This window comes from Lycorma delicatula, chromosome 1 (assembly GCF_047948215.1).
Source record: "Lycorma delicatula isolate Av1 chromosome 1, ASM4794821v1, whole genome shotgun sequence".
Classification (NCBI taxonomy): domain Eukaryota; kingdom Metazoa; phylum Arthropoda; class Insecta; order Hemiptera; family Fulgoridae; genus Lycorma; species Lycorma delicatula.
The window spans coordinates 332,114,194-332,130,360 of NC_134455.1; the positions used below are offsets into that span (position 1 = coordinate 332,114,194).

A 16,167-nucleotide genomic window follows, 5' to 3' on the forward strand; every position below is an offset into this window, starting at 1 on the left:
CTTTGTTGCGAGCTGCTTTTGTAAACTTATCTCATTTAGCAATCTTTAAAAATTGCGGAGTATAATAGACTAATACAGTGTAACTCCGCTATAACGCGGTTATCGGGGGACTTAAGTGACACCCGCGTTATTTCGAGAAATAAATTTTAAATCACAAAGGGGATCAATTAAAAAAATAGGCAAAAAATCAAGTAATAGTGGCTTAATAGATAAAGCCAATATAGTATAATGTGTATTTACATAGAAATAAGTGCGGAAAATGTGATATTTTTTCTTTGAATGTAAATTATTTTTTTAAATAAGAAGTTGTTTTTTGTTTCGGGGTTCTTCCTTCTTCTTTCACCCAACCACATATAGAACCTTCAGGCACATCGAATTTCCGGGATAAACTGGCTTTCGAACGATCTGCCTTAACCTTTTAAATAATTCCTCATTTTTCCTTTACAGAATACGTTTTTTGTTTAGACGACATGTTAGACAAATAAGAACGAAAACAAACACTACAAAATTGATTAAATTGACCAACATAATAAAACTTAACGATATTGATAAACACAGTAAAAGCAGCTCGGAATAAATCACAATACGTAATAACATTCAGATACCGTATACTATGCCTTGTACAGGCAGCACATTGATGGTCTTATCGCTGTTACAGGAAATGAGTCCACGTTCAGTATATTATAAGAATTTCTCCTATTACTGTATTAGAATCATAGTTCAGTTTTATTGAATCATGTTTTTGGGAATTCCAAGGCTTTAAAATTGGTCGTGACTGACGGATGTTATATTAGAAGTGTATTGTTGAAAATGTCAAAGGATTTATGGTGGGTTTTACAGCGATATCGAATACAGCGGCAAAGTGATTAGCATTTCTTCGTCCTATTTTATTTTTTCAGATATTCACATATTTTTTTGGGGACAATTATATAATCCGCGTTATATCTGTATCTGGGGTATATCGAGCCGCGTTATATTAGAGCTGTACTGTAATAATAATAGTAAAAGTCGATTCAGGTATCTCCCTACCACAGGTCGAGCCGTCAATATAATAATATTTTTTCCGAAACCATCTTTTTTATACGACTAAGTATTCTGAAATAGACTTTTTATCTGATCTATGGAAACATCGCTAGGAAATTTATTTATAAAGAATTTATATCTTTTAATTAGTAATTATATTAATGTGTGTTTTTTAAACCGTAATTCGCGTTTAGATATACATGAGGAAATTTCACGAGATAACTAAAACATGTGGTCGTTCATTAAAAACGAGAAATCAACTCGGACCTAATGTTATGAAAATATTATCATATATTCACATTATCTCCCCATTCACACTATCTCCCTTATGAGTGCACACACATTCAAAAGAAATATAAAATATCAATAAGCTCAGTCCGCTTAAGTCTAAGCAGCTTATTAACGTTTAAGTCGCAGATTTATGGTAAAAAATGATTTCCAAGCACTTAGATACGGATAGCAATAATGACTGCTACTGGTTATAATGATAATTAAGTGTTACACTCTGTTAATCTTTAAAATAGACCTTTTACTGTTACCATCTAATGAGAATCGTGTGGTGTTGTGTTGAATTGTGCTCAGCAGGCGAGTCGACCACTACAGAGCCGGCTGCAGCGACCACCGGTGCGGAGGATCAGGCGGCCAGCTCGGAATCTGCTTGCGGCGTGAGTCACAGCAATGGGCCAAACTTGGTCAACAAACAGATGGTGCTGCCGTTTATACCGCCAAAGTTTCCCAGCTCTTCGAACGATTCTAACGCGCTGATTAAACCCTCAGAATATTTGCGTAGTATTCACAGCTCTGTACCGACAAACGGATCGAAACAAACGAATCTTATGCCGGAGGACGACGTATCTACTTGTTCTGCTACGGAAACGACGAAATCCTCCGCTAGCGTCTGCAGTACCGGACCGCCACCGCCGCCGTTGCCACCCCAGCTTCCGTCCGACAACGGCACCGCTCCTCGCTCGCATCAGCAACCCCTTTCGACTATAAGCATTCAGGATTTGAATAGTGTTCAGCTCCGACGCACGGAGAAGAAAGTGATCGCAAGCAAAACGATGTCGGCTCCGCCGAGGGCACATGTAACTGGTGAGTTTATTTCTTTAAGTAAGCCTAATAATTTTTAGCGTTAATTTTTTTTTATAAATGAATAGCTTTAAATTATTACAGTAAAAATTAATTAAAATTTTATTTGATATCGATGAATTCTGCTTACACATAACAGTTTGTCCCTCAAAGCATTAAAAGAAAATAATAATATTTTTTTCAATTCTCTCACCTTTCAGCGCTCATTATACAAATAACAGAGCCGTAGTCGTAACTCAGACCTTTATCGGTAAGCGGATACCAGTTTTTTCTTTTTCCCCAAAAGTAACAATAAAAACATTTATTTTTGCATTTATATAAAAATAACCAAATAAACCGATAGTCAAATAACACTTTTACTGAAAAAGCAACAATTTCCATATTAACAATCAGTCTTGGATTAAACTTCCAAAATTTTTTATTTCAACTCGCCGATTTTATTCAAACATGGGTCTTCAAATTTACATGAGAGAGATCCAATATACGCATTATTGCTTATAATTATAATCTAACCAAACTTAGCCTATTCTCGCTAACCTTAACTAACGAGCGTACGTTAGGTTTGGTTAGATCGTATTTACAATTTCTCTGCAAATACCTATCGATTTGGAAAAAAATACCCGCATACTAAAAAGAGGTCCCTCAATAGTTTTAACTATTAACATAAAAATAGTTTTTCTGGATTACATAGATGATTGTGATTGTTTGAAATAAGGAAATTTAACGTAGTTTTCCCCTTTCGTACTGGAATCCACTAAACCAACTCTTACCGTTCGGATCTAATTTATAGGAATACTCATATTATACGGTATAAAAAGACAATTATCAGTTATAAAAATCAGAGAATATTAATTTTTACTGTACCGACAAAAGTAAAATTACTTTTAAAAACATATTACATTTTTATTTAGAGACCAAGACTTATTTTTACAAAAATATTTTACTTCTCACAAATTTTGAATTAATTTATAAACAACTTTTGTCGGCAATGATATAAGAGTAATAAGAACATATGTATACTACGTTTTTAATAATAGTGTTCGAACGAGAACATTTTTAATTCTTTAAAACCCTAAAAATGAATGTAAAATGTTTTTAATCTAGATTTTACAAAATATTACGGTGTTATTTATTGTGTCATTCGTGAAACTATCCTTAAATATTTGACAGTTTATCGTTACAAAATAGATACGTAATGTCATCATAAACAGTGCGCGAAAGTAGCGTATAATAATTTATGAAGATAAATGAGGTATAAAATGAAACATCGGTTTTGAAATTTTGTTTAAATTAATTTTTGAAGTAGAATATCTAAATACATTATTCCACGTCAACTCCCAGTAACTGTAACGAGCGAAGTATTTCTTCCATAAAATATGGGTGATAATATTTTACCTTTTTATTATAGAAAGAATTTCTGTTACTTAAAATCTTAAAAAAAAGAAAATCTTGAAACCTTAATAATGTAAAGCTCTTTATTTTCCTAATCTGCTTTCTTTTTCCTGTTTAGCCTCCGGTAATTACCTTTCAGACAATGCTTCAGAGGGTGATATGTATGAATGTAAATCAAGTGTATTCTTGTACAGCCTCAGATCGACTATTCCTGAAATGTGTGATTAATTGAAACCCAACCACCAAAGAACACCGTTATCCACGATCTAGCATTACTTAACTGATCAAACTCGCCTTATCTTAACAGCTAAACTGGAAAAAGAGGTTATAACAAAGACTAACTTAAAAAAAATTATTTCCTAGATATGGTTGCTTCGAAAGCACAAAATTTGTTTACAGTTAATTTTTCAGATAATATAAACCGGTAACCGTAACTTAAATATTTAGGATTTAAAAATGTTTAACCGGGAGTAAATAAAAAAACCTCACCAAACACTGAAATAAAATTGCAAATAATTCGAAGTCCAAAGTACTAACAAATGCACAAATGTAAACATGACCTTTTATCTACTGGTACCGCAGTTTGAAAAAAAATTTAACCAAACTTAACCTACGCTCGCTATCCTTGACTAATTAACATTGTAATGTTTTGAGAATTTAAATATTTTAATACAGCAAGTAAAATACTTCATATAAAAATGTAGAACATTTTGTTGTGTGGAATACTTTTTTTAAGGTACCCAAATATCATTCGTTCAGTTAATAAATTTATTTACGAGTAAATATTTGTGAAAAATGTGCTTAGTGTGCTTTGCAACCTGACGTGAAAGTTGGATGACTTTATTAAAAAAAAAAAAAAGAACAAAGAAAATCCCTTATCGCCGTCAGTACTTTATTGAAATGATTACAATAAACTGAAAAAATAATTAAGTTTTATAAATGTGTGATCACAATAATGTATGACATTTGATGTGAAATCACGTTATGATCGGAAGCTCATTTATGAATAGCACATTTAAAAAAAGGAGCAGGTTCAGTTTTTTGTTCTCTTATTTTTTCGAAGCACTGATGCTTAGATTTCAAACGTTGCTTGGATAATCCCGTAACAAGTTGCTTTCAGATAATGTAATTGGAAATTCTGTTGAACAAAAGCTTGCAGTAGACGAGGTATATTATTTTCATAATCATTCTTTGCTTAGCGTCTGATATACACTAACGTCATTTTGATATTCAAAGGACGTGCCGCGAAATTTCACGAAGATTGGTCGGAAAATTTAGGTGAAAAAATACAGCAAACTCCTACACTGCAGAAAATTTTGACATTTGCTAGTAATCTCATTCCGTTTTTCTCTGTATTTTTTTTCGTACTTTTATCAAGATTAAAGTTATTTTTGTTACACGTTTCTAACAGTTTTTACACCTAGACAGCAATTTTTTTTATATATCTCCGATTTTAAATAAAAATTAAACCGACTTTAAGCGCACTAAAAAAGTAATAAGACTTATTTTTTATTTCTAATTTTTGAAGATGTAAAATAAAATAACACATTTGCAATTTTTTTAAATTTCTACTTCTGAAGTTTATTTCAAATTAAAAACAAATTACCGACGATCTGCCGCCGACTTGCAAGAAAATAGAAAATTAAAGAAGACTAAATAACATTTTTTTTTTAAAAGTTCTGTTACTGAAGTAGTAATTTTTTTTATGAGAAGTATTTTTATATCACAGATAGTTAAAACAAAGAAAGAAGGGATAAAAAGTTTGTTTTGGGGGTCATCAGTTATTTGGCCGATTAAACTATTCTTCATTTTTTCCTGTTCTGTGTCAATTCCTTAATCAGAGTAAATTTTCCAACTTATACTAGTTCATCTGTTTACCAGATTTCGCCACAAATTTCTCTACTCCCTAACTGTTTTAAAATCTTCTTATTTTGAAATTTATCAGTCCACTGAATTTCAACATGCATTTGAATTTTTCAACGCATTACAGTAATGCGTTTTTTTTTCTCAGTAAGTTTGACTAATATACATCATTAAAAATTTTGAATGGTCAAATTTTGTATTTTTTCACTTCACATAAATAGGTTTCAGCATATTTTTTGTCACTATTTAATTTTTATGTTATTTATGATATTTATTTAGAGAAGGCTGTAGATATTTTTCTGGTAGCAATAGCCAATCAGTTTTTTTTTTTTTTCTTGTTAAGTAAAATTATAATTTTGTTCAGTCAAAATTTGTACGTGTTTAATGTCTCTCCTTTCAACAAAATTCATATTAAGCTGCTTAAATATCTTCTTCGACACAAGTAAATTAATAGTAGCCAGCAAAAAATTTATTTAACAATAATTTGATGGTACTCAAAAAGTGTTTTAGTATAAATTAATAAAATCTAATGTATATGTTGAATGTGGAATGGTGATCCTACTTTGTGGTGAAAAATTTACTCATCTACAATCACGTTTCTTCAAACTAATGTTCCACTTTAATGCAAAATAATAAATATAAAGTCAAACCAATTTTTTTAAAACACTGTCTTATGAAAAACATCATGAAATAATCAATCAAACATTTTAAGGTAAAATAATTCGGCTGCCATGTATAAAAATTAAGGTTTTTGTAGCTGATATTGAGGTGCATGCCAAAAAATGACAAAATACTACAAAATTACTATTGCAAAAGATTTTACTTACAAAGATTTAATTTACTGTCCAGTTTTACATTTCATGATTCAGGTTATTACCATCAGAAGTAAATTAAGAATATAAATAAAATAAAGCATGTCTTCCCATTTATGGCTGATTATAGATTTTTGCAGAGCTTCTTTACTGCAAAACAAGGAGTATTGAAAAAAATAAAAATTTCCATTCTCTAAAATGAAGTTGAAATAAATCTCATTTTATACATTAATAATATAATTTTGCTTAAAGAAATTAATAGCTTAACCAATCACCTGTTTCCAAAAAAAGATTATAAACCTGTTATCACAAAATCTCATTTTAAATAAAACACTTTTAAGTATATTATCATGTGTTTGCAGCTCAATGAAAATATTAAGAGATTGACAATTGAAAATGTTTATATAATTACAATTTATTAGTTGGTAAATGACAAAGATAAAACAAATAAAAAAAAGTATAGTAATCACAACCACAATAATAATCAGAATAATAGTAATAATAATAACAGACAATAAAAAAACATCTCACAATAATAATTAGAATAATGGCAACAGTAAACAATAATAATATTAATGTCAATAACAAACAAATAATCATAAATGTCAATAATAATAATAAACAATAAATATAAACAATCAATAAATAAACAGAGATTACATACAAAACAGAATTTAAAGTAATCGTCAGGATTTATTTACAGGTAGATAAACAGAATGGAAAGCAGGATTCAGTCCCATTGACAAAAGACATTAGCATGACTGCTAGTCTTAACACTTTTAACTGTTAGTCTTGTATTAACAACAATAGTACAATATATAAGACAAGTATAAAGTTCTTCAACTGCAAATACCTTTGCTGTTGAATGAAATTTAGTATATTTCTTTCACTTAATAGTTCAACAGTAACTCACCAAACCACTTCTTGTTTACGGAAATTACTCGTGATGTCACCTTGATTGGGTTGAACCTAATTTACACTACAAATTTACTTCTTTACTGACCTCCTCACAGAATACTCTTGCTGATTGACATCATAACGTCTCGCGTAGACTGATTTTGCAGAACTGATTTCAACTGGTCTTCCCTGGAATATTTATACTCCTATCTTCTTTACCTGCCAGACTGGACCCAACTCAAAGTGTGAGGACGATCGATTGAGTCCTTTCATTCCCATGCATTCCAAATCTTGGTACGGTAACTCTTCTCATGGAACTAACAGTTGTTTATTGTGTGTCAGTGGGCAGTATTACAAAAGACGATTGTTAGATAGAACTGTTACCTTTACTAAAAGGTTTTTTTTAGCCACTTTCTGGATTCCTCCTATTATATTTTCTACTACTTTCTTTTTAATTGGTAGGAATCTGTCAACTCAGATCCACTATACCAGTCTTGTTACAATATGTCAGTCTCGCATTTGAAAAATTAAATAAAATATGCAATACAAAAAGTATCAATGTGATTCAGAATAACAGGAAAAAACTAACTTTTAGTTTAATTAGAATGCTCATATGATAACAGTAAATTTTCAAGCTAATTTGTAATTATTATTGAAACTTTTGCTTCTGCCTCAATAAGTAATGCATTATTCATTACAACATACAGCTAATTATGATCAGAAACTGTGAAATAAGCTAGAAGAAATGAAAGTTATATACAGTATTCTTTATTAAGTGTTACAAAGGAGATTGCACTATTAAATAAATTGGTATTCTTTATATACTACTTTTTAAATCGATAACTAAATTTAATGATGTTTATTAAGTTTTCTTTTTTTATTTAAAAATAAATAAAGAACAATGCCTTTATAATTAAGGAGTTAACAATGAGAATATTAATCCTAAAGAATGTTAAATGGATTTACATAGAAAAAAGGTTTCGTTAAAAACAAACATATGAGGATTGAAGTAATCATAGACATGTTAGTTTTAGATATTGGACAAACATTCAATATTGAGAAAAAATTAACATAAATATATGGATATAAAGCCATAACAAAAATGCTTATATTATTATTATTATTAATAATATATATTATTTAATTTTTTTAATAATTTCTTCTAACTGTTTATTTCACTATTATTCACTACACAAAATAATAAAATCATTAAAAACAAAATAATACATAAAATAAATAATTATCTCTTTTATTCACAGCATACTAACCAGAAGAAGATTACAGTATGTGGACCTAACTGTATATAAGAGAACAATTTATCAAGTAGATCTAGTCTCATGATAATTAGTAAGAAAAAATAAGGTTTTAGGGAAACACTACATTGCTAAGGATTCAAGATTTTTTTTCTTTGTGTAATTTTATTCTATTAATAATTACTATTGAATTATTTATTTATTTATAGAAGTCCTAAAAGTAAGATAAAAATGACTACCACTGATCTGATTAAAATCTGAAAGTTTGATTTTATATAAATATAATAAAGTAATTAACCTACATGTAAAGAAACATCATTAAGTATATTCTACATAATATCTTATACAGTTTGTGTTTAAGTCACTATTTTATCTGATGACTGTCAACCCTACTCCTAGTGAGGATTTGGTATTTCTTATAATTAATTTCAACATTATTATAAAAATTTTAAAAACATAGAATTTGAAAAAACAGTAAGAATTTGAAATAAATATGAAGTGTTTGCTAATTTTTAAATGAAGTGTTTAAAAATTTTGACATCTCTGCAAGTATAAAAATACAACCTTCTAGAAATGCTATTCTACATTGGTATAAGCTATGGCAAGTAATTTCTAGTAGAAGTGCAGGGAAGAGCAAAATGAATTACCACAATATATGAGTGAATCGCTTAAATTTTTAAATGACCAAGACACACAGACGAAACAATGCATATGGATCAAACAAGTACTTTGTAGCTGATAAGCTGTATTAGTACAAAAATGTTAGAAATTGGTTCTGTGGAAATGTTTTGAAATATTGTGGACTTCGTCTTCTGCTGTCCAAGAATAGTCATCATATTAAGGGCTCCATATGGATTGAAGGCATCACAACCCAAGCTTTAGACTGATATTGTTGAAAATGATGAGATAAGATAAACAGAAACAGCAATTGTTACACAAAAATTGCACGTTAATTGTTGCAACATGTGTGTATCTTATTATAAGACTAGAAACATCATGAGTGGTGTGAATCATCACAAAGTAGTAGGCTTTCCTTGACAGAGCAGACAGCAGCATTGTTGGCGCACTAATCAATAAAGCAAAAAATGTAAGGATGTGTATAGACATAATTAAATTAAACTTTCATTTTATTATTACACGTTATCACAGGTTAATTTAGTCACAAAACATCGAATGTCATTTCTTACAGTTTCTACTTTTAATTAATTAATTTCAATACCAATTTTTTCCATTGCTTATTAATAAGCATTCTGTTATAAAAACAAGACGCTAATTATATGCACTGAATGTGGTTGATCTCTATAGAAAGCAGACACACATTCTTATAAGGTGACACTTGTCACACTGCTGCAGGTTTGCAATTGTACAATAAAAAAAAATCAACACATAGTATAGTTAACTTAAGCTATCACTGGAATCTCTTTAATAAATTGGATTTCAGCCTAAACTGAAATATTTTTATTTTTAGATATGTTACGCCTACGATTTTCTACAATAAAAGAATGGTATGGTTTAAGGTATGAATTAAATAAAAAAACTTAAGTTACATTTTTTTTTTTATTTATCAAATTCTCCATCTCAAATAGTTGTTATATGATCAATAAATATGCGCCTCATTGCTTGGTAGATGTACTTACTATAATTAGTTAGTACTCTCCATACTTATTTCCTGTTAATTATTTTTTGTGGTGGTAACTGCTTCCTTAATTCTTTCTTTTAAGTGATTCAGGCCACATAATTTTTGCTACATTAATTTATCTAAAAAAAAATCATAAGAGGCTAGCTTTATACTTCTTGAACACCAAGGAATATAGGGCCTTCTTGAATGAACCATCTCCACAAATTTTTCATTCAAAGTCTGGCTAGCAAATGAATAAAAGTGTGGGGTGCATCATACTGTAAATAAATTTAATGAGCATTTGTACTTTTTCAAAGATAAAAAAGTTTTTTCAGTTCTCAGATTCCCGCAACATATTATTTTCAAGTGATGGCTCCTTTTCATATGTACATCAAAATGCACATTGAATTAAAATAAAAGTTTAAAATGCTACAAAACAGAGTAAACAATGATACACCTTGGCAACAATACAGACCGATGCAGTGATTATTACATAAACTTTTCAGATGGAGGTTTACACAGCTACCAACATAATTTCTCAAAATGTCCCTAATGCCTTTATCTGAGCTACTGAAACCTCACCATGTTTTTATGATGACCCTGTAATGGCAATTATCAGGTCGTAGGGAATGCAGTTTACAATTTTTCACCTTTCTTTCTTTCCTGTTTAGCTTCCGGTAACTAGCATTTAGATAATTCTTCAGAGAATGAATGAGGAAGATATGTATGAAGTGTAAATGAAGTGTAGTCTTGTACATTCTCAGTTTCACCATTCCTGAGATGTGTGGTTAATTGAAACCCAACCACCAAAGAACACCGGTATCCACGATCTAGCATTCAAATCCACGTAAAAATAACTGGCTTTACTAGGACTTGAACGCTGTAACTCTCGACTTCCAAATCAGCTGATTTTTGGGAAGATGCGTTAACCACTAGACTAACCCAGTGGGTCACAATTTTTCACCTGGCCTCCACAGAAGCTATCATTCAAAAGATTGAATAAATAATAAATAATGATTGAATAAATAATAAAAAATGCATTAAAATTTTTATTATTCATAACACTTTATCATTTGATTATATGTATACAATTTTTTTTTTTTTTCAGTTAAAACATTTTACACTAAATATCAAAGATATAAATCACTAATTCATATTTATATTTTTGGCAAATAGAAATTAATTTTTAATCTTTTTTACAAGGAACTACAGAGGAACCTTATAAAACTCAAAAAGAAGATTTGATTGCTGAATTAAAACTTTCCAAAAGCATAACTGGTATAAGAAAACTCAAAGTTGAACGAGTCAGAATGGAAGAACGCCATGAAAAAGAAATTGTAACTGAAATAGCTAAGACACTTTCTGTTGACAGTTTTGTTGAGAAGGTAAGAGCAAGAGATACTTTGTGCATTTTCTAAAATATAGATATCAAAGCTTATTTTAGTAAAGAAGTCAGTTTTGGTTAGGTCTACCTGAAATATCATAGTATCTACTTATAGTAATAACATCTGAAAATTACTTTCAGAGTAAAATAGAAGATTCAAAAATTAGTAATGTAATTACATTTGTTGGTTATAACTTGTAAATATATATATTCTATGTTGTAGTTTGTGATACTGATTTGTTGAAGATATTATTCCAGTTTGTACATTTACAATTCAGACTTGATTCTAATTTTAAGAAACACGAGTAATTCTATATGCTTGGTTTACTCCTGTCACTTAAAATTATCTTAGCCTACTAGTTTAACTTACAAAAATAGTTGGAAGTACACCTATGTAATTCATTGCTAAATTCCTAAATCTCAATCCAGAAAGAAACAGGATATGGAATTTCTATACTTGTATAAAGGCTAAATAGATAAAGGACCAGTTCTGATATACTATTCTAATAATGTTTTTATAATGATAGTTCTAAGGTAAATTTAGTTCCATTTGAGTTGGTGTAACAAGATTCAGTAAAAACTTATTTTAAAAACATAGAACTCATAATTCATAAAACAAGAGTAGTTATTAAAATTATAGTAGGCTCATGCAATACCATAGGGGTAGAAAATGGCATACAGCTTCTGTTATTTTTCATCGAATGAACTAGTCACATTACAGATTAACAAAAGTTATAAATTATAAGAAACCCAAATTTTATAATCAAAATATAAAAAATAGGTTTATTCACTTCTTTTCTTATAAATCTACCTTGTTACATAACTTCAACTTATATGATAACTGTTTACAAGAAAGTAAATTGCAATAAAAAATGTCAGAATCTCATTTAAGCATTCACTACTGCGAATAAATAAACTATTCTAATACCTCATCACAACCTGCAGATTTCCCAACTGCAGCATAAGAAAACATTAAACTATAATATTAAATTATGGCAATTAATAACATGGTAGCATAAAAATGTAACATGCTGGAACTTTTTTAATGTTCGATATTAAACTACAACCAAAATTAATATGGTCCATTGCCGACACATCACTGAACAGTCTTATTTAAGGAACATTGGCACATTCAGCCTCATATAAATTTTTGAAGCCTCTGTTGATTACATCTAGTTAGTTTCTTTAAATTAAATTATTTAAGTAGTCTGTACTTATGTGATAAAACACTGGTTTGTTCTTCTCTTATATTGTTTGTTATTTAGCCTTCTTTTGTCCATTGTTATTGTGTCTTCAATGTCCCAAATTTAATCCTTACTTTTTAATTTTTTAAACATAAATTTTCTAACATACAAACTAGCATTTTACATAATATCCCACAAATAAAATTGCTAAATTATTTTTTATTTACTTTTATTCGACCCTTGAAACTTCACTTTTAAGTTATTTTTCATGGTAACCAGTCAATTTTTAAATAAAATTTTGTTTTTAGAATTAAGCAATAAAAACTTTAGTTTGTTCTCTTATGAGGTAAATTTTCTTTTTTATGTAATGTTATTCTATTTCATTCTTAGGTAACTTTTTGGTTGTTTACCCATAAAAAAAACTGTATGTCATTAACATAGCCCAACATTAACTTGCTCATGTTACACCCACTAATTCTGATAATTTTCTGGTATTAACTTTTCTTGTAATAATAGGTTAAGATCTTTATTGTACCAGCTGATATCATTGCTAACTATTCACTTCATTAGCTTTGTTAAAAATCTGTCACTTAAAATAATTCTGCCCTTACCAGATCACCATAAGGTCAAAATATATTATAAAAAAAAAGCTGGCAATTTTACAATAAGCATAATTAGTTGCACATATTTTAGATGCACAAAAAAGGTTAACACTGACATTTATAGTTAAAAAGAGATTGTGTGTGTCATCTTAACAAGCATAAAATATGAGTAGCATGGGATAGGGTGGCAATACGTCAATGTCCTATGAAGATCTTAAAATTTATAAGTAAGTAATAACATAGTAAAAGATATCAGATGTCAGGACAGTCAGATGGTAGGGAATCAGTATCATACAATTAGTATATGTCCTAAAGAAATATGATAAAATGTACATTCACTAACATAACAAAAAATGTAACAAACATCAGAAATGCTTAAAACAATTGAAACCAAAACTGTCTCTTTTAAAACTTATGCTAATTTAAAAAAAATTTTAACAAACTGTTTTATTACAGATTCCAGAAAAGGATTCAACAGGAAATCCTATTCCACCATGGAAAAGACAAATGCTTGCAAAGAAAGCTGCAGAAAAAGCTCGTAAGGAAATGGAGGAACAAATTGCACGAGAAGCAGAGGAAAAAAGATTGCAATCAATTCCAGCTTGGAAACGCCAGCTGCTGCAAGCCAAAAAACCAGAGTTAGTACTGGTGATATAATTTACATTTTGGAAAGTAAAATAAAAAGAATTGCTGAAAATAATTAAGTAATTTCATTGATCAGAATGAAGGAATGAAAAATTATTTTCTCAATTGAATTTTTAAGGTTTAAGACTTAAACATCACAAAGAGGCTAACTATTACCACAAAACTGGAAATAAAATTAGCAAAGATAAAACACACAAGAATTCCAAGGCCTAATTTAACTTATCTTCTGATAAAAAATAATCACGATGGCCCTTTTATTGATAAAGAAAAATTAACACCTCACCCTCTCTTTCTTCTAATTATCTACCAATAAACAGATTCTCAGAAGTTGAGAATTAAACTTGACAATGCTAAAATGCAAGCAGAAAATGCTGAACTGTTCCTAAAAAAAACTTACGAAGCAACAGATTATCTAAACTATGTTAAATATGAACCCATAAAACCATTGAAGTGAAGCTTAAATGAAAAGAGAGCTTTAATAAATAATACTTTAACAGGAAACAATAAACAATAATGGAGAGTATCTGTCCCACACATTATGATGCAATCATTCTCTTCTCAACTTGATTTAGTGTACTAGCTACAAAATAATAAAATAGAAAATTTAAGATTTTTCATCCTTTATTTTAAGATTCATTCTGCTTTTTATTTGATACATACCTTAGAAGCAAATATTCGGATATTATTCTAAATTTTGTTTATATTAGCACCACACAAAAACAGCTAAATCATTTCTACAAGAAACTTGATAATGTAAGATCAACCTGAAAGCTATATAACACTCAACCAAAAATAGATTATTCAGTAAGATCCTCATGAGGAAATCATAAATTTTATATTCTCATACAAAATTAGAACAGACATTGTTTGGCAAAATATAGATATCAAACTAGTCCTAGTTGGACTAGTCCTTTTTGCATTTGGACCTGTTTCTGAAATTTAATTTATTCTATATAAAATTATTTAGTTCAACAATCATAAGTCCTTAAAACTTATTTGTAATATTTTTATAAACAGGGACTCTCAACTCGTTTTCCCTACTCAAATTTGAATTTATAATTGGTTCACTGTCCCTACTGTCATCAAATAATTCTTAGAATCATCACATCTACAGTTAACAATTCATTGGTAAGTCATATTCTTGATCACAACATTTAGGCAATACAGCAATAATTGGATGTATAATAATTAAGAATAACTGTTAAAAGAACTCCACAGAAAACTATTACACCTAAAACTCCAAATAACACTGCATTTGCTAACAGTTAAATTAGAGATTGAGCAGAATTAAAATTAGATGACAAGTGTTCACTTGTCATAATAACAAGTGGACTAGGTTACCCAATAGGTTTCATTTAATCCACAGAAAGTTTCATTAAATAAGGCAAATGGTGAACTAGATGTCCTATAAGATGTTAGCCAAATCTGAGAGACTAAATCAAGGCATCAAAACAGAAAAAAAGGTTTGTGCTTAAATACCCTATCTAGATTCATTTTTTTATTTTTATGGTCATTTTGTTTTTCCAATAAAAATCTAAATCCTAGGAATGGATTGAAATATTTTAATGAAATTTGGTGTAGATTTAACCAACATCTAGAAAATAAATAATAGGTCTGAAAATCTTACCTTTGAAAATTTCAAAATGGCAGTGAATATTTAAATATTTTATCATTAATTGCTCTGTAAGTTTTATTTCATCACATAGGTAAAATGTTGTTAAACATAGGTGACAGAATTGTTAAAAACAGATCTACAACGCGCTTATGGAAAAATAAAGCATTCTGAAAACTAAATTTAAGTCTATAATTAAAAAAATGTAAACATTACTAATTATAACAAATTAAAATCTATTAAACGTTTTTATAACTTCTGGGTTTTAGATAACTTAGTTTAATATAAATAATAGCGTAGTTGGAGTGTCCCTTGCAGGGACACTCCATTTAAATTATATTCTTAAATGACGTGTTTGCTTAAATACAGTATTGAAGATATTTTTGTATAAATTCCTATTAATCTATGTACTGTAACTTAAAACCATTAAAAGTTGCATCAATTATTTTCCTAACCCTTCCCAGATTTCTGATTTTCCACAGTGGTATGTTCTAAATTTAAAAAATTCCCAAAGGAAGAAATCTAGTAGTATGAGATGTATTTGTTTTGTTCACTGAAACAAACAGTAGACCTGGTTTAACAAGTAATACCACTGATGTTCATAGTTTTTAACATGTATCATTTTTGTTCACAATAAACTGCTTAACTTCCTGAAGGTAAAATTTTCAGATTTTTTTTTTTGTAGATGTGTTAATAGGTAAATTTACACTGAATTTCATTAAAATACTCAAAACTCAATCCGTAAGTATAAGTCTATACTTATGACATAAATTTAATATATAATAATATCAGT

At 29.1% G+C, this 16,167-nt stretch overlaps 1 protein-coding gene across 1 annotated transcript in view; it reads left to right on the forward strand.

Moving 5' to 3' along the window:
- Positions 1-16,167, forward strand: part of f (espin protein forked) — a 200,261-nt gene that overhangs the window by 182,082 nt on the left and 2,012 nt on the right. The window contains exons 10-12 of the mRNA XM_075382154.1: positions 1,609-2,115; positions 11,151-11,332; positions 13,574-13,755. Of these exons, the coding sequence (XP_075238269.1) occupies positions 1,609-2,115; positions 11,151-11,332; positions 13,574-13,755 (871 nt within the window). The remainder of the gene's footprint in view (positions 1-1,608; positions 2,116-11,150; positions 11,333-13,573; positions 13,756-16,167) is intronic.